We start from the raw sequence: 25,034 nt of genomic DNA on the forward strand, positions 1-25,034 counted from the left end.
TCAGGCCGAGAGAAGGCTTAGAAACGCACAGAACACAAGAATGCATTGGTTAACAGTGTTTTCCTAAATCTAGCACCTCAGGAAAGTACATTAATCCTTTTCATGATGGTATCATGGTTTGTGAATAGTTTTCCAACCTTTTTTGTTCAAACTAAGTTTTGGTGCATTCTTGACTATTAAGGCGTTTGCAGGCCGAGAGAAAGCTGAAAACGCACAGAACACAAGAATGCATTGGTTAACAGTGTTTTCCTAAAACTAGCACCTCAGGAAAGTACATTTATCTGTTTTATGATGGTATCATGGATTGTGAATAGTTTTCCAACCTTTTTTGTTCAAACTAAGTTTTGGTGCATTCTTGACTATTAAGGCGTTTGCAGGCCGAGAGAAGGCTTAAAACGCACAGAACACAAGAATGCATTGGTTAACAGTGTTTTCCTAAATCTAACACCTCAGGAAAGTACATTTATCTGTTTTATGATGGTATCATGGTTTGTGAATAGTTTTCCAACCTTTTTTGTTCAAACTAAGTTTTGGTGCATTCTTGACTATTAAGGCGTTTTCAGGCCGAGAGAAAGCTGAAAACGCACAGAACACAAGAATGCATTGGTTAACAGTGTTTTCCTAAATCTAGCACCTCAGGAAAGTACATTTATCCTTTTCATGATGGTATCATGGTTTGTGAATAGTTTTCCAACCTTTTTTGTTCAAACTAAGTTTTGGTGCATTCTTGACTATTAAGGCGTTTGCAGGCCGAGAGAAAGCTGAAAACGCACAGAACACAAGAATGCATTGGTTAACAGTGTTTTCCTAAAACTAGCACCACAGGAAAGTACATTTATCTGTTTTATGATGGTATCATGGTTTGTGAATAGTTTTCCAACCTTTTTTGTTCAAACTAAGTTTTGGTGCATTCTTGACTATTAAGGCGTTTTCAGGCCGAGAGAAGGCTTAAAACGCACAGAACACAAGAATGCATTGGTTAACAGTGTTTTCCTAAAACTAGCACCTCAGGAAAGTACATTTATCCTTTTCATGATGGTATCATGGTTTGTGAATAGTTTTCCAACCTTTTTTGTTTAAACTAAGTTTTGGTGCATTCTTGACTATTAAGGCGTTTTCAGGCCGAGAGAAAGCTGAAAACGCACAGAACACAAGAATGCATTGGTTAACAGTGTTTTCCTAAAACTAGCACCTCAGGAAAGTACATTTATCTGTTTTATGATGGTATCATGGTTTGTGAATAGTTTTCCAACCTTTTTTGTTCAAACTAAGTTTTGGTGCATTCTTGACTATTAAGGCGTTTTCAGGCCGAGAGAAAGCTGAAAACGCACAGAACACCAGAATGCATTGGTTAACAGTGTTTTCCTAAAACTAGCACCTCAGGCAAGTACATTTATCTGTTTTATGATGGTATCATGGTTTGTGAATAGTTTTCCAACCTTTTTTGTTCAAACTAAGTTTTGGTGCTTACATGACTAGTAAGGCGTTTTCAGGCCGAGAGAAAGCTGAAAACGCACAGAACACAAGAATGCATTGGTTAACAGTGTTTTCCTAAAACTAGCACCTCAGGAAAGTACATTTATCTGTTTTATGATGGTATCATGGTTTGTGAATAGTTTTCCAACCTTTTTTGTTCAAACTAAGTTTTGGTGCTTACATGACTAGTAAGGCGTTTTCAGGCCGAGAGAAGGCTTAGAAACGCACAGAACACAAGAATGCATTGGTTAACAGTGTTGTCCTAAATCTAGCACCTCAGGAAAGTACATTTATTCTTTTTATGATGGTATCATGGTTTGTGAATAGTTTTCCAACCTTTTTTGTTCAAACTAAGTTTTGGTGCATTCTTGACTATTAAGGCGTTTTCAGGCCGAGAGAAAGCTGAAAACGCACAGAACACAAGAATGCATTGGTTAACACTGTTTTCCTAAATCTAGAACCTCAGGAAAGTACGTTTATTCTTTTCATGATGGTATCATGGTTTGTGAATAGTTTTCCAACCTTTTTTGTTCAAACTAGGTTTTGGTGCATTCTTGACTATTAAGGCGTTTTCAGGCCGAGAGAAAGCTGAAAACGCACAGAACACAAGAATGCATTGGTTAACAGTGTTTTCCTAAATCTAGCACCTCAGGAAAGTAAGTTTATTCTTTTCATGATGGTATCATGGTTTGTGAATAGTTTTCCAACCTTTTTTGTTCAAACTAAGTTTTGGTGCATTCTTGACTATTAAGGCGTTTTCAGGCCGAGAAAAAGCTGAAAACGCACAGAACACAAGAATGCATTGGTTAACAGTGTTTTCCTAAAACTAGCACCTCAGGAAAGTACATTTATCTGTTTTATGATGGTATCATGGTTTGTGAATAGTTTTCCAACCTTTTTTGTTCAAACTAAGTTTTGGTGCTTACATGACTAGTAAGGCTTTTTTAGGCCGAGAGAAAGCTGAAAACGCACAGAACACAAGAATGCATTGGTTAACAGTGTTTTCCTAAAACTAGCACCTCAGGAAAGTACATTTATCTGTTTCATGATGGTATCATGGTTTGTGAATAGTTTTCCAACCATTTTTGTTCAAACTAAGTTTTGGTGCATTCTTGACTATTAAGGCGTTTGCAGGCCGAGAGAAGGCTTAAAAACGCACCGAACACAAGAATGCATTGGTTAGTGTTTTCATCAAACTAGCACTACATTTATGTGGGTCTTTGTGTACATCTAATTGTTAGTGTGCCTTTGTGTACATCTAAATATTAATTTGTCATTGTACAGAACCAAATGTTAGTGTGTCTGTGTGTACATCTAATTGTTAGTGTGTCTGTGTGTACATCTAAATGTTAGTGTGTGTCTTTGTTTAGAACAAAATGTTAGTGGGTCTGTGTATACATCTAAATAATAATGTGTCTTTGTGTAGAACCCAATGTTAGTGGGTCTTTGTGTACATCTAATTGTTAGTGAGTGTCTTTGTATAGAACCAAATGTTAGTGGGTCTGTTTGTACATCTAATTGTTAGTGTGTCTTTGTGTACATCTAAATATTAATGTGTCATTGTACAGAACCAAATGATAGTGTGTCTGTGTGTACATCTAACTGTGTGTCTGTGTATACATTCAAATATGAATGTGTCTTTGTGCAGAACCAAATGTTAGTGTGTCTGTGTGTACATCTAATTGTTTGTGTGTCTGTGCATCTAAAAGTTAGTGTGTGTCTTTGTTTAGAACCAAATGTTAGTGTGTCTGTGTGTACATCTTATTGTCAGCGGGTCTGTGTGTACATCTAATTGTTAGTGGGTCTCTGTGTACATCTAATTACTAATGTGTATTTGTGTAAAACCAAATGTTAGTGTGTGTCTTTGTGTGGAATCAAATGTTAGTGTGTCTGTGTGTACATCTAATTGTTAGTGGTTCTGTGTGTACATGTAAATATTAATGTGTCTTTGTGCAGAACCACATGTTAGTGTGTCTGTGTGTACAACTAATTGTTAGTGTGTCTTTGTGTAGAACCAAATGTTAGTGTGTCTGTGTGTACATCTAAATGTTAGTGTGTCTTTGTGTACATGTAAACATTAATGTGTCTTTGTCTAGAACCAAATGTAAGTGGGTCTGTGTGTACATCTACCTGTTAGTGTGTCTGTGTGTACATCTAAATGTTAAGTGTGCTTTTGTGTAAATCTAAATGGTAGTGTGTCTGTGTGTACATCTACATGTTAGTGTGTCTTTGTGTACATCTACATGTTAGTGTGTCTGTGTGTACATCTAAATGTTAGTGTGTTTTTGTGTTAATCTAAATTCTAATGTGTCTGTGTGTACATCTAAATAATAATGTCTCTTTGTAGAACAAAGAACCAAATGTTAGTGTGTCTGTGTGTACATCTTATTGTTAGTGTGTCTGTGTGCAGAACCAAATGTTTGTGTGTCTGTATGTACATCTAATTGTTAGTGTGTCAGTGTGTAAATCTAAATATTATTGTGTCTTTGTGCGGAACCAAATGTTAGTGTGTCTGTGTGTACATCTAAATAATAGTGGGTCTGTGTGTACAACGAATTGTTAGTGGGACTTTGTGTACATCTAATTGTTAGTGGGTCTGTTTGTACATCTAATTGTTAGTGTGTCTTTGTGTACATCGAAATATTAATGTGTCATTGTACAGAACAAATGTCAGTGTGTCTGTGTGTACATCTAACTGTTAGTGTGTCTGTGTGTACATCTAAATATGAATGTGTCTTTGTGCAGAACCAAATGTTAGTGTGTCTGTGTGTACATCTAAATGTTAGTATGTCTGTGTGTACATCTAATTATTAGTGTGTGTCTTTGTTTAGAACCAAATGTTAGTGTGTCTGTGTGTAGATCTAATTGTTAGTGTGTCTGTGTGCGGAAGCAAATGTTTGTGTGTTTTTGTATTTACTTCTAAATACTTGTCTTTGTGTCAGACCAAGTGTTATTGTGTCTGTGTGTACATCTAATTGTTAGTATGTGTCCTTTTGCAGAACAAAATGTTAGTGTGTCTGTTTACATCAAAATATTAATGTTTCTAAATGTGTAAATATGTAAATGTACCTAAATGTAAATGTTAAATGTTATGTGTAAATGATTCAATATAAATGTTAAATATAAATGTAAATGTTCAATGTAAATTTTAAATGTACATTTTAAATGTCACTCTACATGTCAGACTTGACGATTGAACATACTGTGGAACAATACAATAGTTACGGTAACAAAGACAAGCTGGCAAGTCTGAATAAATTAGCAGGGGTGTCAAACTCATTTTAGGTAGCGCGTCACATACTGTCCCCTTTCATGTCACGCAGGGGTGGAGGAGGGGAGGAAACGGGCGTGGATCATTGCGCAACCCCCCCGTCGACTGCGGTCAAACGGTGCACGAGCGGGCGGTCACGGTCAAAATCATCGGTGATCCGCGCCCGTGCACCCTCCCTCCCCTCCTCCTCCCCTCACGTGACATGAAAGTGCTCCCTACCTAAAAACATGCTGTTAAGCTAATTCATTCGGATTTGCCAGCTTGTCTAAATGTTAGTGTGTCACATCTGTGTGTGTGTGTGTGTGTCATGCGTAGATCTGGATCTGCTCCTGAGGGGTTGACGTGACGTCCTGATGGCGTCCTGATGGCGTCCTGATGACGTGGCGTCCTGATGGCGTCCCCATGACGTGCCGTCCCGATGACGTGCTGTCCTGAAGGCGTCCTGATGGCGTCCCGTTGACGTGGCGTCCTGATGGCGTCCCAATGACGTGGCGTCCTGATGGCATCCCGTATGGAAGTAAATCTGTGTCATCTGATTTTGAAAGAAAAGGGTGATTTCTAGCACTGAATATGTATGCATTGAAATCATGTATCTGAATGTTTTTCAACGTTAAAATATTCAACTGCAAAAAATTCAACCGCAAATAATTCAACCGCAAAAAATTCAATGCAAAAATTCAATGGAAAAATTCAATGCAAAAAAGTGCAAGGATCGTGCATGTAAACAGCATAACCTGCACGTACTGTCGGGGTTATGCGTCTGCAGCGGCTCCTAAGCGAGTTCCTGGTTTCAAAACTCCGTCAATCACTCCTAATAGCTCGTCGAAGCATCCCAGCATCAGCTGTCTATTACTGAATCTTACAGACACAAACCGCACTGATGGCATGAAGTTAAAGTTAAAACACTCAACGAAGCCCCATTATTAATGGACATGGCTGAAATACGTTCATCATAGTCGACAAGCCGAAGTTGTATTGGGGCGCTCGCTCCTTTTGCTTGACGCACGCTCCCGATCTTGAATCTAGAATCGATTGCTTTTCCTTGGGTTCCCGGATGTTGCGGTTCGAATTTTTTTGCATTGAATTTTTGCATTGAATTTTTTTGCATTGAATTTTTTTGTAGTGAATTTTTGCATTGAATTTTTTGCGGTTGAATTATTTGCGGTTGAATTTTTTGCAGTTGAATATTTTAACGTTGAAAAACATTCAGATACATGATTTCAATGCATAAATATTCAGTGCTAGAAATTCAATCACCTTTTTCCTGACATCTCCCACCCTCCCGTTGGTGATTTTGAGGGGGGGGGTTATGGGGTGGGTTATGGGGGGGGCTGAGCCGCCGACTGCGGAGGTGTTCCGTGTCCCTGAGCCGCCGCCGAACTGCGGAGGTGTTCCGTGTACCCGAGCCGGCGCCGACAGCGGAGGTGTTCCGTGTCCCAGAGCCACGGGCCGACTGCGGAGGTGTTCCGTGTCCCCGAGCCGCCGCCGACTGCGGAGGTGTGCCGTGTCCCCGAGCCGCCGCCGACTGCGGAGGTGTTCCGTGTCCCTGAGCTGCCGCCGTCGACCGCGGAGGTGTTCCGTGTCCCCGAGTTGCCGCCGACTGCGGATGTGTTCCGTGTCCCTGAGCTGCCGCCGTCGACTGCAGAGGTGTTCCTTGTCCCCGAGCCGCCACCGCCGACTTCGCAGGTGTTCCGTGTCCCCGAGCCGCTGCCGACTGCAGAGGTGTTCCGTGTCCCCGAGCCACCGCCGACGACTGCGGAGGTGTTCCTTGTCCCCGAGCCGCCGCCGCCGACTGCGCAGGTGTTCCATGTCCCCGAGCCGCCACCGCCGACTGCTCAGGTGTTCCGTGTCCCCGAGCCGCCGCCGCCGCCGACTGTGCAGGTGTTCCGTTGGGTTGAGCCCCTGCCACCCAAAATGTCTGTGCACGTGCCTGTGCACAACATTGATTTATCTTATTTGACAAACATTTCAGCATAATGCCAAGAAAAGAGAAATTCCAAAAGCAGAAGGACCGGGAAAATATCCTACTGTTATTTATTTATTTTATTATTAATTTCATGAATCATTTTGGCGATGGGTGCCCTTTTGTTTTAGTTTGAGCTTTGCCCCCCAAAATGTCTGTGCACGTGCCTGCTCCAAACACAACCATGACTAGTATTACGCAGTTATAAAATATCGTATTTTATACAAATTTCGGCCCAAACTGAACACACTCTGTACGCCTTATCGGTCGAAGCTCGACCGCTGACAACGGAACCAAGGCTAAAAACTGCACCGGATCAAGGGCCGCCCCCTCTCTGCCATTGGTTCCTCACAGCTGCCCCGCCTCCGGATGGTCCTCGAGCAGCTTAACACCGCGTGAACAGCAGCCAGGAAGAGACAGAACGTAAGAGTCTGGTGCCGCTGCCGACACTCCCTGAGAGAAGCTAAGACAGGGCAGACAGTCTACACTAGCCACTAGAAAGGAGGTGACTTTACAGCGGCAAGCAGTGGCACACAGACACAGCGCGTCGACCAGGGTGTAATGAGTAGAAGGGATACTGGGTCTGTGCCTGAGCTGCTGGGTCCTGAAGCCCCCCTCGTGTCTTTGTCTGTGCACAAGCGGCTTGTTGGATGCTGATGTTTGCAGCCGACGAAATATGGATTTTGACTGTTTTTCGTTTGGTTTTGTTGGATTTTAGAGACCGGGCTGAATAGATTTGAAAGCGCATCTTGGAATTACAACCATGAACTTTGTTGTCACTTTGATGCACATCCATTTGGCCGCGGTTCTTCACTTCCCGACTGTAAAGGTGAGTCTTGTACTTCATTTGCTGAGTCTTGTATGTATTGCACCTGGTGTCATTAAAGACCAGCAGCTGCCAATTATTTAATGCCGTTAATGTGGTGGTTCTTTCCTAAAGTGAACAGTAGCGCCGAGTGCAAAAAGTGGACAGGTTCCTTCTTCAGAACGGCACAAGCCGATCTCAGTTGGGTATTTAGCGACATGGACCCGGCTCCTCCTCCTCGTGAAAATTTCATGTAACGTTAAATGAGTATCTTCATGACCATGGGTTTAAATGTTTTGTATAACTTTATTGCGAATCGAGCACAACGCAGCGACTTGCAAGTAGCGCAACGTCTTGAATAAAGTGGTATGCCTCAATGGGAGGCTGTGAAATGAACACAAAGAGATGATGGATTTGCTCATAAAGCCTGAAACGGGTCAATCTGGGCAATGTTTTTTATAACCAACCACAGCCAGCGGACAAGCGGAAAAAGTATTAGCAAGACTGGCTGACGTCATCAAGTCAGCTGCTGTTCCTATTGCGGAAATTCGCGTTCTCCGTTTTACCGTATACCCGTGAGTCAGCTCCCGGCCAAACCACCGCGACCCCCGGAGGAACCGACCACCGCAACCTGCCGTTCTGAAAAAGGGACCTGTCACCGACCACTTTTCGTACCAGGCGTCACTCAACGTGAAATAGACACGTTTGACAAGTTTCTGTTGCTTATCGCAAAGTACGATGAACTAAAGCTGTGCAGCGGGTGTAATGTCGCTGGGAACGCCCCATACAAGTCGTTGTATGATATCATCTATGCCGAAACGGAGCAATAACGGATAAGATGTACATTAACCGGGACTTTTCTGAATGTAGTTCAGCCTAGTTTGAACTCCGTCTGTCCAGATCTAGCCCTACATCCAAGATCCGGAGTGTGTGGGAGAGCCGGTTCCTCCTGCCCTGGTGCCCGCCAGGATGCCCATCTCGTTCCCACACCACGCGATCTGCTCCGCTTTCTCACGCAATAGCTCTACCGCTTACAGCAGCTACGGAAGGTGAATGAAGCTCTGCCAGAAAGGCCGGTTCTTCTTCGTCGTCATGTAAAACAAAAGCCGCGTCCTGTTACTCCTTTCAAAACAAAACTCAACCAAGCGATTTGAATCTTTGGAGTCCCGCGTAACAAAACGCAGTTCGTTGATGGAACTTTTTTACTCCAAGTCATCCTTGGGTCGACATCACTACCCTCATATTATACGTGACAGACTTCTAGCCTTCCTCCCTGTTTGTACCTGGATAGGACTGTTGAGTCCGGCTGCTGTTGTTAACAGGTAGAGACATAATGCATGGAAGTATGAATTATTGCAGACTACTGATCTGGCTTCTTTTGATCTAGCCTATTGAGCTCAGATAACAACTTTTACATACTTGCATGTATAAGTTAACAGGATAGACATTTTATAGTTAAAAATATTTAAAATATATAATTTGGTCTGATCTGCATCTCTTTCAGACTGCCAGCATTAACAAGAGAGTGGAGAAAAGTGAAAATGAGGGTAAGTAAATTGGTTACAGTCTTTCTCCTTTTCTGTGTGCAATCCAGAAGGCCAAACGTGTGATACACATTTGTATCTGCTCTGCCTCACACTAACTTTGTTTCTGTAACAATGAAATCAGTCAATGCCTACACAGTGATTTGCAGTTTTGTGGTTGTTGTATTTTTGTTGTTAGAAGGAGACCGTCAATACATGAGCAGGCAGTTGGCCTCGCTTTAATGCCATTCTCCTGTTCGTTTCACCGAGATATGTTGTGCTGAGGCCAAGGTTTGAGCTGTGTGCTGAAGACACCGATTCGTCACTTCTAGCCTAGTTTATGCGTCTGCATTTTCAGAGACTCGAGGACACGCAGACGCAAGAGCCCCTTGCGTGTCCCTTGCGTGCCTTTTCACCCCCCCCCCTTGCGTGCGTCGACCCATTTTTCTAGACTAGCATCAAAAGCAAGCCTTTCGATTTCTGCTAACTACATCCTTTCCGTACTCTCACATTTCCGGTTTCATAGCACAATACTGAGATTATTTTAACCAAGATTTTTTCAGAGAGAATGAATCCAATTGAAGAGCTTTTGTTGAAAAAAATCCATTAAGATGACCACTTATACAACCCGTCATTAGCGGACTAAAAGGACGTGCGGATGGCCTCCGATTCATGGAGGGAGATCTCCACAAACGTTTGTTTGCCGGTAGAGGAGTGCAGCACAAAGTTGTGGTGGAAAATACGTGACAAATATGTCCGTGATGAAAAGCAGCAGTGGCGATGCACGGGGGAATAAAGTCTCTGATTGATCTGAATAAATAAATAAATGACTTTTTCAATTGCTTTGCAACACGCGCAAGCCTTTTAGAACCATGAATTCAAACGAGTGCGTCGAAACGAATGTGCGTAAAGACGCCAGCCTTTAGTAAGAATAGCAAGTTGTTGTTGTTGTTGTGAGTGTTTGTAAAGGATCCCTTTCCCCCCCGTCTGAGTTATTCCATAAAGCATCAGATAGGGCTGCATGATTAATTGAATTTTAATCAGAATCACGATTTGGGCTGCCACAATTAAATACGCATATTTCCACCACAATCGTCAGCGACAGTCACGTTTAAAATGCGTGCTCTGCTACATATTAGGTCAAGCGTCTACCACCTGCCAGGGAGAGAACGAGGTTGGAACAGTCATGGGAGCGCCCTGCAGCATCAAAGAAAGTTCTGTCTGCAGTGGACTCTGGTATTAGTAGAAGAGTAGAGACAGACATGAGAACAGAGCGCAGACTACACAGTGAGAAAGGTAAATCAATCCCTCAGAGGATCATCATCCGCTGTCTGGAAGTGTTTGGGATTTAGGGCAAGTGATGTTAACCAAGAACAAGGCATATGAGTGTAAAGAGAGTTGTGTCTGCGCCCCACAGTAATACAACCATCTTCAACCACCTGAAAAATGTGAACATTAGCTGTAATGTAGCACAGCATAAAAGTGAAAGCAGTGCTCAGTTTTTAATTTGGGGGTATAAACTATTAATAGTATTTCATTTTTTTTCCTTCTACGAGATTCACCATGATGAGGACCAGTCTGATGTGTAGATTAGCCAGGATGTAGCACAAACATCGAAGTGGAATCAGTTTTCTTGTTCATTTAAGCATGAAACTGCAATAAAAAGATGTTGTCCAAAACTGCAAGCTTTCAGCAGAAGATTATTGTATTCATCCCTGCCAGTTTGACAGATTTGACTTTCTTCAGTAACGCATTGTCAGCAGCTAAATAGGTGTCGTTGCTGCTGCTCAGGACACAGATCTGTGGCCTCTGATTTGATAAGAGAGCCTTTCTATTAACCTATTGCACTGGCTGTAATTTAAAGATGATTACAGTGATGATGATGAAAATATTATATTATTAAATATTGTCGTCTCTTCAGTCATTCTTCTCCCAGATGTCATAACCAAGAGTATGTGTCAGCCGAGGGAGATACTGGTGGACATCTTCCAGGAGTATCCAGAGGACACTGAACACATCTACATTCCTTCCTGTGTTGTCCTAAACCGCTGTGGTGGCTGCTGCAACGACGAAGCCATGGAGTGTGTTTCCATGGAAACCCGCAATGTCACGTTGCAGGTGTGTCTATGGAATTGGTGTCAGATTCAAGGCTGGAGTCCAATCCGCTGGGGGGTCCAGTGTAGGGTTGTCACTATACCAAAATTATGACTTCGATACTATACCTGCCAAAATATTACGGTACCCGATACTTACGATACGATACCACAAATAGGATAATGGAATATTTCTATCTATGATAGTAATAAATAAAACATCTGTAAGGTTCCTTGTTTTACCTGGTATCTGTTTGACTGTCTGTGGGATAAACAATGCTTTATTTACTTGCATAGTTTGATATTCTCACATTCATATTTCCTGACACGGAGCGAACAGTGAGTGCGCTCCAATTGCATGCTTTTTTTTAAAGTACCGGTACTAAAAATATTCAAAACCATATTGTTTTCAACGTATGGGTACCACGATACCTTTCTAGTACCGGTACACCATGCAACACTAGTCCAGTGCAGCCTGTCAGCTGACTTTGCTATTGTGACTTCTGACAGATTAGGGGCTTGTTTTCTATGTTTTTACTTGTCTGGTCCACTTGAGATCACAGTGGGCAGTCCGGGCTCCGTACCTAAAATGAGTTTGACACCCCTGTGATGGATACCTGTGCCCTCTTGAAGTTACCCAATGTAAAAATTGGACACCATAATCATCCAGACAGCTATGGGGCTTAATGAAACTATGAAAAAGTAATCTCAAAACAAACACTTTCAAATGGATCTCATGGTCTTCCTGGTCGTTATGGAATTGGTTAGGTATGGAGCTGTATCATTATCACGTGACTGAATTTCAATAGCTAGATCTCATAACCATATAACTAACGCCACATACTGATGGAAAGGTCGAAGGAGGCATGTCCGACATGTATCTGTAGCTGAGGGGTTCTGACTGTAGCCTGATGTTTTAATCCTAACTTTACCCTGTTGTAACTTTTATCTCCCTTTTTAAGGTAACGCGGCTTAGACTTCTGGTAACACAGCACACTGTCCACTTAAGTTTCACAGAGCATCAAAAGTGTTATTGCAGGTAAGACACTCGAGCCATCACACTGTGTGACAGTGGTGCAATCAAAGTGAAAACCTAAACCCTATTTGTCTTTTTCATTGCAGACTAAAGCCTGATGTTCAAGCAAAGAAACAATAGTAAGTAGGTGGTGTTGTTGTTTTTTTTTGGTCTGTGGCTTAGGAGGTAGGGTCATGTTTCTGGTGAAGAAATGCAGTTACAAAATAAATTAACAAAAAAATGCCAGATATCCTAGGGAAAAAAAAAAAGTCAACAGCCCGTCCTATAAAACATGGCGATACCAGGCTAAAAGCACATTACGTGATAGCCCAGTGTAGGTACAGTTTCACGTTGACCACGTGAAGATGAACTCTAGCGGAAGCTTCTGTGCCAAGTCAGGCTCTGGTTGACTGATTTGCCTGTTTCAACCACTTTTTCGAATTGTCTGAACCTATTGTATCCAACTAAACCCACCTGAAAAAGGGCGTCCGCTTCCTCAGCCTCTCAGGAGCTAACATGGGTAGAGCGTAAAATGCCGCTTGAGAGTGTGGATTGGCTGAAAAATAACTCTTATAATATGCGAGGAAGGTGCGTAAATTTCATGGGGTACGCATACAACGGCTGCGGCACGTATCTTGCTAAAACCAAATTGATTAGTTTCACAATTTCGTTCATAATTTCAAAGGTATGTTTCATATGCTGTATCCTTGGTGCTTACTTTTGCTCTGGTTTTGGCAAGGTTTGTCTGAAAGAAACAACTTATTTCGGCATCTTCCACGTCGTCTCGGCTACCGATTTGGTGTGTCGTTTTCTTTGTTTGCTCCTTCCTTCGTTGAGGAAATGTACATAAGCACATTTGTGGTGTGCATACTTTATGGACTAGGTGGTACATAATATTTACTAGCTGTTACTAGCTGGAGTATTTTCAAACGGATAAGTGGATATGTTAGTCAACATTCTAATGCCTCGAACGGTGTGAAGCCTTCATATATTTGTTTGTGACCTAATATTCCTGTTGGATGTTGGTTCTGGCTCTGTTGTTGTTAGCTCAAAAATAAAAGATGGCGGACGAAACTCTGTAGAATAGGGGGTCCTTGCTTCATCTTGCCATCAGTTTGGGGGTCCTTGGAAACGTTGAAGACCCCTGCTTTAGAGCGACCCTCGAGCGGAAAAGGTTCATTAAATTTTATTTAGCTAACTAAACCAAGAACCGATCCAGCAGGCAAGTATCAAGAAAGCTTCCAGAAAGCCAAAAGTACCAAGTGCTACCTAGTCCAGGTATAGTCCGTCAAGATGTGTTTGCGTCAGAAGATGTAGATGTATATTCATTTTAATCATCAAAAGTAGGTGTGGGGGATGCATGAGTTTCTGCCCTTTCTGTAGAATTTGCTCTATAGCTTAGATTTCTGTCTTTCACTGTCTGTGTCTTTCTGCCTCTTTCCCTCTGTCTCTCTCCTTCTGCTTCCCTTCCAGCCACTGTTTGCCTTGCTCAGAGAGAAGGAAGCGCTTGTTTGTGCAGGATCCTCTCACCTGTAAATGTTCCTGCAAATTCACACAGTTAGACTGCAAGTCCAGGCAACTTGAGTTAAACAAAATAACTTGCAGGTTTGTTTACCATACATACATTATAAATAAGGTTTTAAACTCCTTCCAGCAAAGATTTCCTGCTGAGACAATGCATGCTTCTCCTTGCTTTTCAGTCTTTGGTGTTGTACATTCCATACCTTTTTTTTTTTTTTTCAGTATCATTTATTATTACAGGATAAGTCACATCAAATGATGTTGATGATTAAATATTACCAGTAAAGATGTTGGCATGACATTATGTTTACGAATGAAGCTAGTTACGTCTCCTGACCCCCCGCATTGCTTGTAAAGAGGAGTTTGAGGCCTGTCGCTCCCCGGGTTCAAGATGGAACCTTCACCCACAGTCAACGGATTGGCACTTGATGTCAATATCAGAGTACATTGTGTGTACAGCAAGGAAAAGTATGGGCAAGGAGGTTGAAACTGACTGATCGTTTCCTGTCTGCCCGTCTCTGAATAGTTTCTTTATCTGCATGGAGCAGTTTTATGTGAGACTGGCTTGTCATATTCTGTGAGATGAGCTTTTACAAACCCAATTTGCTGCTAGTCCCTTATAAAGATTCTCACCTTGTTTTCCACAGATGCGATAAAACGAGAAGATGAGACTAGCAACACTATTATGAAGAATTTCTTTCTTGACACAGCACTTTGGAAACCTGAGGATGCATGACACAAAATGACAACGCAAGAAAGCACATTCTGAAGCAAATCCTACCACATCGACAATTTGTATTGCTGCTACATACAAAGACAACATTTTAAGCTAAACAAATGTGCCACTGGCGTTTGAAAAGGAAATGTGTGTAACATGCACGTGTGTGTGTAACGACAGAAAGCGTGATCACAACTTCAACGAACGGTGCAGCAGCAGCCCAACTCCCCTCCAAACTATGACAGAAGAGATTAGTTTATACAGAGGTCGATGTGACAGTTAATGTGAGATTATCTTCTCTCATATAAGGGTAATGTGATGATGTTAAAAACTAACCCCTTACATAATGGTGATGCTTTAGCAAGATTAGGGTTGACTGAAGTGTTTCTTATTGACTAAAAATTAAATTCTTATGGTTGAAGTTTCTGTTGGGATAGGAGACCACTATCTGCTCCCGGTACCCCCACTCTCATTTAGGAATCAGGAAACCTTTATTGCCATGATATGTGAGACATATAAGGAATTTTACTTGCCGGTTGGTGCATAACAGTACGACAAGACAACGTGCAACCCCCTCCCTTTAGGGAAAGCACACTTGTTTCATTTTGAGCAGAGACTTTATTTTATTCATTTTGAGCTCTTGTTTTCGTTAACAATCTTTTGAGACTGTCTAGGAATATTACTGTAGGTATATGCGGGGAGAAGAGGTGACCAGAAATACTGATCATCGAACACTTCGGCTCCTCACTGTAGAAATCCTCAACCTTCCAGTGCCCTTATTTAATATCTTTGTGTGTGTGAAAGAAATAGTCAGGCATCCACAACCAGGTAGTTGATCATAAATAATATGCATATGCTTACTCAATATCCCTCTAGTGTCCTACATCTAATTCATAGAATATGTTCAATATTGATATTTCTATGCAATGTTAAGGTCCTTTTTTTTAAAACTTTTTGAAGACTCAATGTAGAACACAAATGACCGTAAACTCCTTCACTTTGGTGGGGAAAGGACTTAAAGGCAATGCTTTGACATTCCTGATTGAAGCTGGGTTTCTCATCAGCTACAGAGAGATCATGGTGGGCTGGTTGACCGATAGAAACCCCAACCACCAGACTGTGCAGGAATGATGTGACAAGACAGGTGTTTTTCATTTGGGCTAGAGTGAGAGACATGTGGTTTTGCACTTGTTCGCCCAAAGGCATGTCCTACTGAAGAAATTTAGTTGCTGCCTCGCCATAGGGCCATACTTTGGTGAAGCATGTCCAAGCAGACTTGTGGTGGTAAAATTCCATAGTGTTTCTCTGACTCTTAAGATTGAAGATGTAGTATTTTGAGGATCAGCACAATACACACTTTCCACAAATCAAAATATTTATGATACTAAACTGTTACCATATGAGAAACTCGTTTCTCATCCATGACCCTTAATAGAGACACATGATAAATGGTTCAGTAAAAGTGCAAGGGATATAATTAATACTTATGTGCCATCATCTATACAATTTTAATTTTGTATTGCCCAAAATTCAGAATGAAAAATACCCTTTACAAGAGGGTTTTACATTGCACATAGGACATTTTCCATCCTGGAACCCTCATATCAGCACAGAATTAATATGTCAAAGCTAACACTGTTACTATTACAAGCTAAAACCTTGAACACAGTGTATACATGGACCGTCTAAGTGGGTCCTTTTTACTGTCCATGATTTCAGCTTTGTTGAAACTCCCAATGTAAACATTTCTTCAGAGTGTTAGATTGATTGGTCATTTATTTAATGGAATGTATTAACTAATTCATACTCTCATTATTATAGTATTAAAAGGCATGACTTCATGAATACACTACTTGTGTGATTCTGGAATTATTAGAATAAGGGTCCAGACCCCAAGTCAGTATTTTTTACTTTCTCTAAAGTAAAGTGACTCATTTTAATTCACCACTGTTGTTCACGTGAACTTATCTTTTCTGCTTGAGGCTTCAGTGTGTTCAGAGACAGGGTGCTCGATCTCTGTGCCAATGCTTTTCAAGCCCACGGATGATGTCCACATTTTTAATTTGTAATTAAATGACACACTTTTTGTACAGCTATATTTTCACATTAATATATATTTTGGTGCTGTAAAATGTTTTACAATATGGATACTCTTATTTATGTTTTTTTATTTCCACTAATATAAAATATTTATTTTGAAAATGCTTTTCTTTTGTCAAAGTTTGAAAGCTTAACTTTTTGGTATAAAAATGATTGTGTCAGATTTATTAATTGTGACCTGACGTCTAAATCATCAACAGACATGATGTGGCCAACAGAGTGTTTACTGTGTAGACTAGTCTACGTTTGGAATTGCCAATCTCCATTCTTATTTACTTTTTATCTGGGTGTACTCTAGAGTTTTCCCTCAGTGCATTCTTCACTTTGAATAACAAATGGAGGTTGACCAAAACATGTTGCCAGCCATGCAGACACAAGGCTTTGATATGATCCACAAACCAGTGGATCATTTTGAGAGGACTACGTCCACCTCTAATGAACAGGCTATTCTTTTGGCTGATACATTTGTTTGGTGCAGTTATCCAAACTTATAAAGCATTTTTACTGCATTATTTGTAACTCCATTCAAGAAGAATAATGAAATGTGTTTAGGCTGAGCATCTGTCAGGCCTTGTAAATGAACTGAATGAAGAGAGGTGCAACCACAGCAGCTGTTCTGTTATTGTGGCCGGGAAAACAATAAAAGACGTTCTCCTTAAAACTCCATTCTGTATGAATTCATGTCGCATTGACGCACATTGCTAACATTGTTTCTTCCCAGGAGTCTACTCCATCCTAAGAGACTTCTGTGTATCATGGTTCTAACTGAACTGTGTTTTTGCCTCCTGCCATGGCCCTGCCGACACCCACTGCTACCGTTACGTTTCCTTTACTGTTAGAGCTTATATTAGGTCCTTAGCAAAAGAGTCCCAAGAGACTCCCTGGACAGTGAATTTAATTGTGGCAGAATACGCGTCCGAACATGTTCCCCGCATTCGCCCTATTGGCTGTTAACACATACGATAGAAATGTGTTGGGCCCGCTACAGGGGGTTCAACTGTGAGGGTGGCACATGGAGTAGAGGATGCGGTGGGCGTGCCTGCTCCATGTCCCATGTCAAAGTGTCCCTGAGCAAGACACCCAACCCCTAATTGCTCCCAAAGCAAAATGTAAAAAAAAACAAAAAAAAAACATGGGTTAAAAATGCAATGTAAGTTGATTTTGATAAAAGCTTCAGCTAAATGACATGTAATGTAACTGTGGCTGCAGGGAAATCAATGTTTTTTTGGGGACTTTTTCTTGATTGGCTACTCTAGGTCACCAAAAGCTATACGTTTGATAAGATTGTGTAGCCGTGCCGGAGCAGTCATTTCAAGTGAGTCTTTACCATTCAAGCTCATGTAACTCCACCGGACTGGTCAAACTTTGGCAAAATGTTTCATGCTTGATAACACTCATAACCCAAGGATGTCAACAAGCTAGCTTTCTCACTCGGCCTTAGCGCAACTCCCCGGCGAAAGATAATTTGTTTTTACGTAACCTTAACATGATGTGGTTTGATCTGGATATCAAGCAACATGATTCATATTTTACATGCATGGTATTTAGCACCTTTTATAGCGGACAGAAGAATTGGTGGAACCTTTTGCAGAACAAAAATTCCAACGTCCTGCAGTCCACACATGAAAAGTACCCCTAACCCTCAGGAAGCGTTGTCCGACGGTTGTAGATATTCATAGCTGCGTATTACTTTTTAGGACAGGGGGTTACTTTTTTGGTTGTAAGGGTCCTAAGAAAAAGGATGAGGAATCTTTGCAGATTTTCTATGCTGGGCCATACAAATGATTAAGTTCACTTAATTACAGAGTGTGTTATACTGTATCTCCCAATCTCTTCAGCCTCATGCAGCAGAGGCATTTTAAAAGATACTATATATTTTAAATCTTATTTTTGGTGGTTAAGTGTTTTACCTGAATATTTGAATCATTCCTGTTTGTATGAATTGAATGTAATGTACATCTTCTACCTTACCTGTTCATTCTGTACATATGACATACATAGTAGTTTCATAGTAGTTACTTTCCATCACAGGAGAGGGATCTGTCCTCTGCCATTCTGTCTTAAGGTTTCTTCCCATTTTCTCCCTATTGAAGGATTTCTTAATTTTTGGGAAGCTTTTCCTGTGCTGATGTGAGGGTTTCGGGACAGGATGTGCATGTGTACCGACTGTAAAGCCCCCTGAGACAGTTTTGTACAAACCCAATTCCAAAAGAGGTGGGACACCGTACAAATTGTGAATTAAGAAAGGAATACAATAATTTACAAATCTCAAACTTATATTTTATTCACAATAGGATACAGATAACATCAAATGTTGAAAGTGAGACATTTTGAAATGTCATGCCAAATATTGGCTTATTTTTTCATGAGAGCTACACATTCCAAAAATGTTGACAGGTAGCAAGTTAAATCTACATATAAGAAACAGCTGGAAGACCAAATGCAACTTATTAGGTCAATTGGCAGATAGAGGAGCAATATCAGAAAGGAGTTTCTCAGAGAGAAAACCATCAATGCTGAAAGGTACATCCAAGTTCTAGAACAACATATGCTCCCATCCAGACGTCTTTCCGGGAAGACCTTGCATTTGGCAACAATGCCAAACCACATACTGCATCAATTACAACATCATGGCTGCGTAGAAGGAGGATCCGGGTACTAAAATGGCCAGCCTGCCGTCCAGATCTTTCACCCATAGAAAACATTAAAGCGGAAGATGCGACAAAGACCTTAGACAGTTGAGCAACTAGAAGCCTGTATTAGACAAGAATGGGACGACATTCTTATTCCTAAACTTGAGCAACTTGTCTCCTCGGTCCCCAGATTTTTGCAGACTGTTATAAAAAGAAGAGGGGATGCCACACAGTGGTAAACATGGCCTTGTCCCATTTTTTTTTTTAAGATGTGTTGAAATTTAAAATCAACTTTTTTTTCCCCAGTGTCTCTCAGTTTAAACATTTGATATGTCATATATGTTGTATTCTGAATTGGCAATACAGCCATTGAGATGAAAATAAACAGTGATAATGCCAAATTATTTCAGTTTCCAAACTGTGATCCCAGCATTCTACTGAAAGGACCTCTGTGCATTTATTTGTGCAATTTCTAAATCAGAATCTAAAATTGACTCACCCAATGGGGTGTGGTTTGTGCTCTGTGTGGATCCGTCACTGGGGTCTGTCCTGTCTGGCTTCAATGTCCAGGTTGCCATAGTGATCACACACAACGTTCTCAACTGGTGTGTTTCAAAAGTCTTTGCCCATCAATGTTTCTCCTTTGACCCCAGTAGCCTACAGCTGCTCTCCGTCTCTCGTCAGGGCTCTCAGCTTAGAATCGTTTGTGCTGACAAAACCGTATGTGTTCTCCAAAAGTTCAGCTAGCTTGACGTTTGCCATAATATCTAGCAAGTGGCCTCAGCTTTCACAATCCGGCGCCGGCGAAAGGCTTCGGATTAAGAGGGTTAAAAGACAGACAGTCCGTCTGTCCAATCAGAAGGATCTGTCGTCTGCTATCTGCTATAAGGCCCTACCCTTTCCGTAAGTAAGTAAGTTAATTTCGTTGTGTTTTCCTATTTGCCGTTGTGTTTTGCACTTAAGGGCCACCGTAAGCATGCCATCATTTTGAACTAACAATGAAGCCTGAAGAGTGAATATTGTGGCAATGAGGGCAGAGAGTAACATTTTTTTTAACCAGATTCTGACGCTGCTCTACACTCTGTTCTTCAGCTCTCACTCACAATACACACTAATGTAAAACTCAAACGGACTGAAAAACTCCCGAAACATAATCATTGAAATTGAAGAAAGTTGTATAGATATCAACAAGCTGTTGAAATAGTTAGAATACACTTTTGTCAACATTTTGATTGTCGTCGTGGCGCAGGGGTTAGAGAAGGTGTGCTGGGAAGCTCCATGTCGAAGTGTCCCTGAGCAAGACACCTAACCTCTAATTGCTCCCCGGGAAAAAATGTGAAAAAGCCACGGGTTTAAAGTGTAATGTAAGTCGCTTTGGATAAAAGCGTCTGCTAGCTGACCTGTAATGTAATTTTAAGGTTTAAATGGTGTCAGTAGGTGAAAGATTGGCAAAGCAGAAAAATGTGAAGAGGATTTTAAAATGACACAAACAACAGAAATAATGTACACTGAAAGAATTGCATGCATCCCTAAATTGTCGCCAGTTGTCTGATACATGTACCATTTTGAATAAGATCACCTTCAACAATCCTGTGCACAAACCAATTTAAACCTAAATTAACCACCCAAATTAAACACTTTAGCATCTTTTAAACCATGTGTAAGACCTTCGGCCAACTGCAAGGATGTATGGTTGTTTAGCCTCTCTTCCCTGAAGGTGTTCAACGATGCTGCAGCATGACTGAAAAACAGAACAACATGAATACCTTAGCTCAGGTTCTTAGCCATGCAGTGGTACTTGTTGTTCCATGAGTTTAAAAGATTATCCAGTTACCTGCTCTTGTGATGCAAAAATATTATCTTCACTGGGAGTGTGTTCCTCCCAAATGAAGTCCCCCTTCATTTTAAAAAAGGAACATACTCCCAGGGAAGTGCGTGTAAGAATCCAAAGTATTACTTTAAAGTGATAATAAGACTACTTGTATAGCGCTTTAACACTACATGACATCATTCACACCCTGATGATAGGAGCTACCATACACAGTGCCACCTCTAACATTCACACACTGTGGTAACAGCTACAGGAGCATGTTGGTTAAGTGTCTTGTCCAAGGACACATCAACATGCAGGTTAGCCAGGCCTGGGGTCCGTTTCAAGAAGCGGGTTTAGTGGAAACTCAAAGTTTGTTAACCCTGAGATGTTACGGGTTCATACTCGTCGTACGCCCGCATTAATATTTCCAGCTCAATAGGGGTGAAGTCCGCCGACTGATTGTTTGTGGTTGTTGCCATGGTAAATCGTAGTATGATACGGTTTAATTACGCTATGCAGCCAATCACAGCATTGATAGTTGTGCCCTGCCTAAACGCGCCGTGCAGGTTAGCTTGCTAACAACAGTGCGGCAGAGTTAAGAAACGCAACCCCTTATCATGGCGAAACGAACGGGCAGCGCCAGCGACACATCCACTCATCTGATGTTGCTCACAGTGGTCCTCAGTGTGCTCAGGGAGCATTTATTTATTTATGTATGTCCAGACACATGAAAAATTAGAGGGAACATTGGTCACCACAATGGATGAGTCTTCGAAGAAGTAGTAGAAGAAGTTACATTAAACAAAGCTACGCAACAGCTAAACCCTGGATTAAATTTTTAATTGACACTCAATTAAGTTTCTCAATCTGGCATTCATTGTTCTAAATGTCAATACATTAGATTTGTGAGAATCCTGCATCTACCGTACCTCTTTTGCAGGCTCTGAATCCAAAACCTCTTTTGGTTTGACCGGAGAGCTCATTGAGAGAAGATGCACTGTTGCGCTGTTGCTTTTAATTTATTTGTGGAGCTCTTTGATTGTTGCCCTTTAAACAACAGACAGTCTCTATAGGGTTTATTATGTTTTGGGTGGTTAACTACGCTGATGGAGGCACAGAGAAGTGTGTAGTACTGAAACTCTGCATTCTAGTCTGAACTTTGGGTCATGGATTAGGTCCACTAACAAACTGTGTCAGATTTGTTGAAAAAGTGGGATGGATGCCAAAAAAAAGTCATCCCTCATAATATGAGATAATATGTCAGACATACAAGGAATTTCACTTGGCGGTTGGTGCATAACAGCAGACAGTACGACAAGACAAAATGAATTGAACATGCTCTCACACTAGACATGTGCTTTTTCTATATGTCATCATCATTAAGAACACGTACCATGCTTCCTGGCTCTGGTAAAAGTAAATGCATTTACTGTTAATTTAGCTTACATCTCACATCTACAGTGTAACATTATATTACTAGTGTTACATAAACAGCATCAACAATATTAATAATATTATGCAATCAAACAATTTACAACATTCTCCTGCCCGATGAACAGTTGTTTATTACTACTCAGCCCATCACTTTAACTTATCTCTAATGGATATATCAAAGAGACTATACAAGCAGATTCTATCGAACAGCTCGCTGACACGCCACTTCCATATCTACCCCCCACCAAACCACTGATAACAGCCCCACTACACCCACTATACACTTACAGATCGATGACTGACTGCTGCTGTGACTTCATGTCACCAACTCTACTTATGTATGGTCCACAAGTGCATATGTATATATTTATGTCTCTTTTATTTTTTGTGAGTTATTGTAATTATGTTAAAGGAGGACAATGCAATATAAGATTTTTTGTACAGAGTAACTTGTTAACTGTACAATAACTAGACATGACAATACATATCTTGATAAAAATCTTGAATCTTGAATCAACAAACTGCCTGTAGCGGTATGAACAGTACAGGAACATATGACGGCATCCCTTCGAGGGAACAGTTCTTTTATCTATCCCATCTTCCAGTTGTGGCTGGTGTATTGTCCTCTCCAAAGCCGTGACTCTCCATCAGGATGACACCTCCCACCTTCAGCACAGTGGATGTGGGTGTAGCTGCCTCCACCATCATCCCGTCCCCCCAAAAACAAGGATCACAAGACTTAATGAGCTCTGTGGTCAGGAAGTCCTTTGAGCGCATTGTTCTGTTCCACCTCAAAACCTTTACTGACCCCGTCCTGGACCCCTTGCAGCTCGCCTACAGAGCCAAGAGGTTTGTAGATGATGCTGTCAACATGGCCCTCCGCTTCAACCTCCAGCATCTGGACTCCCCAGAAACCTACACCAGGATCCTGTTTGTGTACTTTGATAGAGATTTAAGCAGAAGATGAACACATAGGGGGGAGATTGTAATATGTGTGGTAATGATTAGTAATAGAATTGTAGTTTTTGTGTTTTTAGATATTAGTTAATACATTACTATATTATATTAGTATCTGCAATATGAATTAAACACAATGGGAAGTTCGTTCATTTCAACGTGCATGTAACGGTGTGGTGTAACCGTGATCCAGCGTGTTCTCCTCTCTGGTTGGGAATTTAATAAACTGTTATTTTTCGATAAAAAATATCGAACCCATCAAAATGTTTCATTGAATGAACAATGTTATAAACTGCAAATGCTGGGAAGGTGTGGCCATGATAAAGAATTGAGCTGGAGTGTCTCACACCGATAAGATTCCAGTCTCCTGGCTGTAGAGACACAAGAATTTGTTTTGGAGGCCACCCGTAGGTATAAGAACTGCCTGGCCCTGTTGTGGGAGGAGAAAGGTTGAGCACGTAGCCTTTTTTCCCTTGCGAGGAAATAAACAGAGAAAGACATATTTGACTCAGACCCTTATTCTTCTTTACTGATTGTCAAAGAGATTTGTGCAAAATCTTCCACAACAATTTGGTGTAATAAGTGAGATCGTTTGAAGTTCCGTCGTGAGTCTATGGATGTCCGGAAAGGAGGCCTCTCCTCTTCAGGATCGAAAAAATAAGTGATTCTGCCCCAAACCTCATCGGACTCAAAGAGAGGGGTCCATGAACCAAAAGAGGCCTGATTGACTTCAACACGATCCAACAGAGGAAGATTTTCACTCAAATCGGGTAAGAAGTTGATATTCTGATTTCAAACGGGATGCTCTGAATTGTGACGGGTGATAGCAGATTACAAAGACGTAGAACTTCGTGATAGCGGGAACAAATGGGGGAGAAACAAATTATGACGCCCTCCCTGGACTTTGTCCAGAACTCGGGAACAAATTCTGTTTATTGATTGGGTTTCTAACAAGGATAACTTGTCTTTTTCCGGTTATTGAAAAATATGTATGAAAAAAAAAGTTTCAAAAAATTAATAGTATAAATAAAAGTATTTCTGGTTCATCAGCATCCAACTTTTTACTGAGGAAGACGGGCAATTTGCGGATTAACGATTGTATTCAGTCTAACACTCACACTGAAATCGCATAATTGTGACCCTTGACAGGGGGAAAACAGGAATGATATTGTGTTTCGGATAAACATCTGAGAACCCATATTCGCGGCCTTGATCTAACAGGAAGACAGGAACAATATTGCGTTTTAGATAATAACAATCTGAAAACAGCCTTGACCTATATTTATCAACCAATATTTTCGGTTGGGTTTTAATCTGTAGTTTTCCAGGGTAAAAGAAAATCAAGACTTATAGTGACAACTATATTTTAGGGAATAAAGTATACTTCACCACCCCTGAAAGATGGGTGGTGCACTGGGTAAAAGTAAAAAGGAAATGAGTCTGAGTTGTGGGGCCGGTACTGGTCGAGTCGGGGGAGCGAGTCTCTGGGGCCGGGACTGGTTGAGTCGGGGGAGCGAGTCTCGGGGGCTGGTACTGGTCGAGTCGGGGGAGCGAGTCTCGGGGTCGGCGGCCCGGCGTGGAGCAAGTAGGTGGCCTGGAGTTGAGCCGCCAGTTCAAGGACCGCTCACAGCGGATCCCAGGAACTGGAGACCAGGGGCCTCATTTATAAAACTTTGCGTAGGATTTGCGCCAGAAGTGGTGTACAGATGAAA

At 41.4% G+C, this 25,034-nt stretch overlaps 1 protein-coding gene across 3 annotated transcripts; it reads left to right on the top strand.

Moving 5' to 3' along the window:
- Nucleotides 1-7,091: 7,091 nt before the first annotated feature.
- vegfaa (vascular endothelial growth factor Aa) lies at nt 7,092-23,582 on the top strand. 3 transcript variants are annotated; one of them, XM_040165359.2, is made up of 7 exons: nt 7,092-7,539; nt 9,020-9,062; nt 10,960-11,156; nt 12,094-12,170; nt 12,254-12,286; nt 13,620-13,751; nt 14,315-17,146. In XM_040165359.2, exons 1-7 carry the CDS (start codon nt 7,474-7,476, stop codon nt 14,334-14,336), a joined length of 570 nt encoding a protein of 189 aa, XP_040021293.1. In that variant the 5' UTR covers nt 7,092-7,473; the 3' UTR covers nt 14,337-17,146. The 3 variants fall into 3 exon arrangements, with proteins under 3 accessions (XP_040021293.1, XP_077951443.1, XP_077951442.1); XM_078095317.1 differs by lacking the exons at nt 13,620-13,751; nt 14,315-17,146 and adding an exon at nt 23,195-23,582; XM_078095316.1 differs by having other exon boundaries at nt 13,620-14,605.
- The last annotated feature ends 1,452 nt before the right edge of the window (nt 23,583-25,034 follow it).

The sequence above is a fragment of the Gasterosteus aculeatus genome, chromosome 20 (genome assembly GCF_964276395.1).
Source record: "Gasterosteus aculeatus chromosome 20, fGasAcu3.hap1.1, whole genome shotgun sequence".
Lineage (NCBI taxonomy): Eukaryota > Metazoa > Chordata > Actinopteri > Perciformes > Gasterosteidae > Gasterosteus > Gasterosteus aculeatus.

Coding starts and splice junctions, on each gene's coding strand:
- vegfaa (XM_078095316.1), top strand. CDS start 7,474: ATGAACTTTGTTGTCACTTTGATGCACATCCATTTGGCCGCGGTTCTT. Junction 7,540..9,019: donor TTCACTTCCCGACTGTAAAG/GTGAGTCTTGTA, acceptor CATCTCTTTCAG/ACTGCCAGCATTAACAAGAG. Junction 12,287..13,619: donor GTTCAAGCAAAGAAACAATA/GTAAGTAGGTGG, acceptor CTTCCCTTCCAG/CCACTGTTTGCCTTGCTCAG.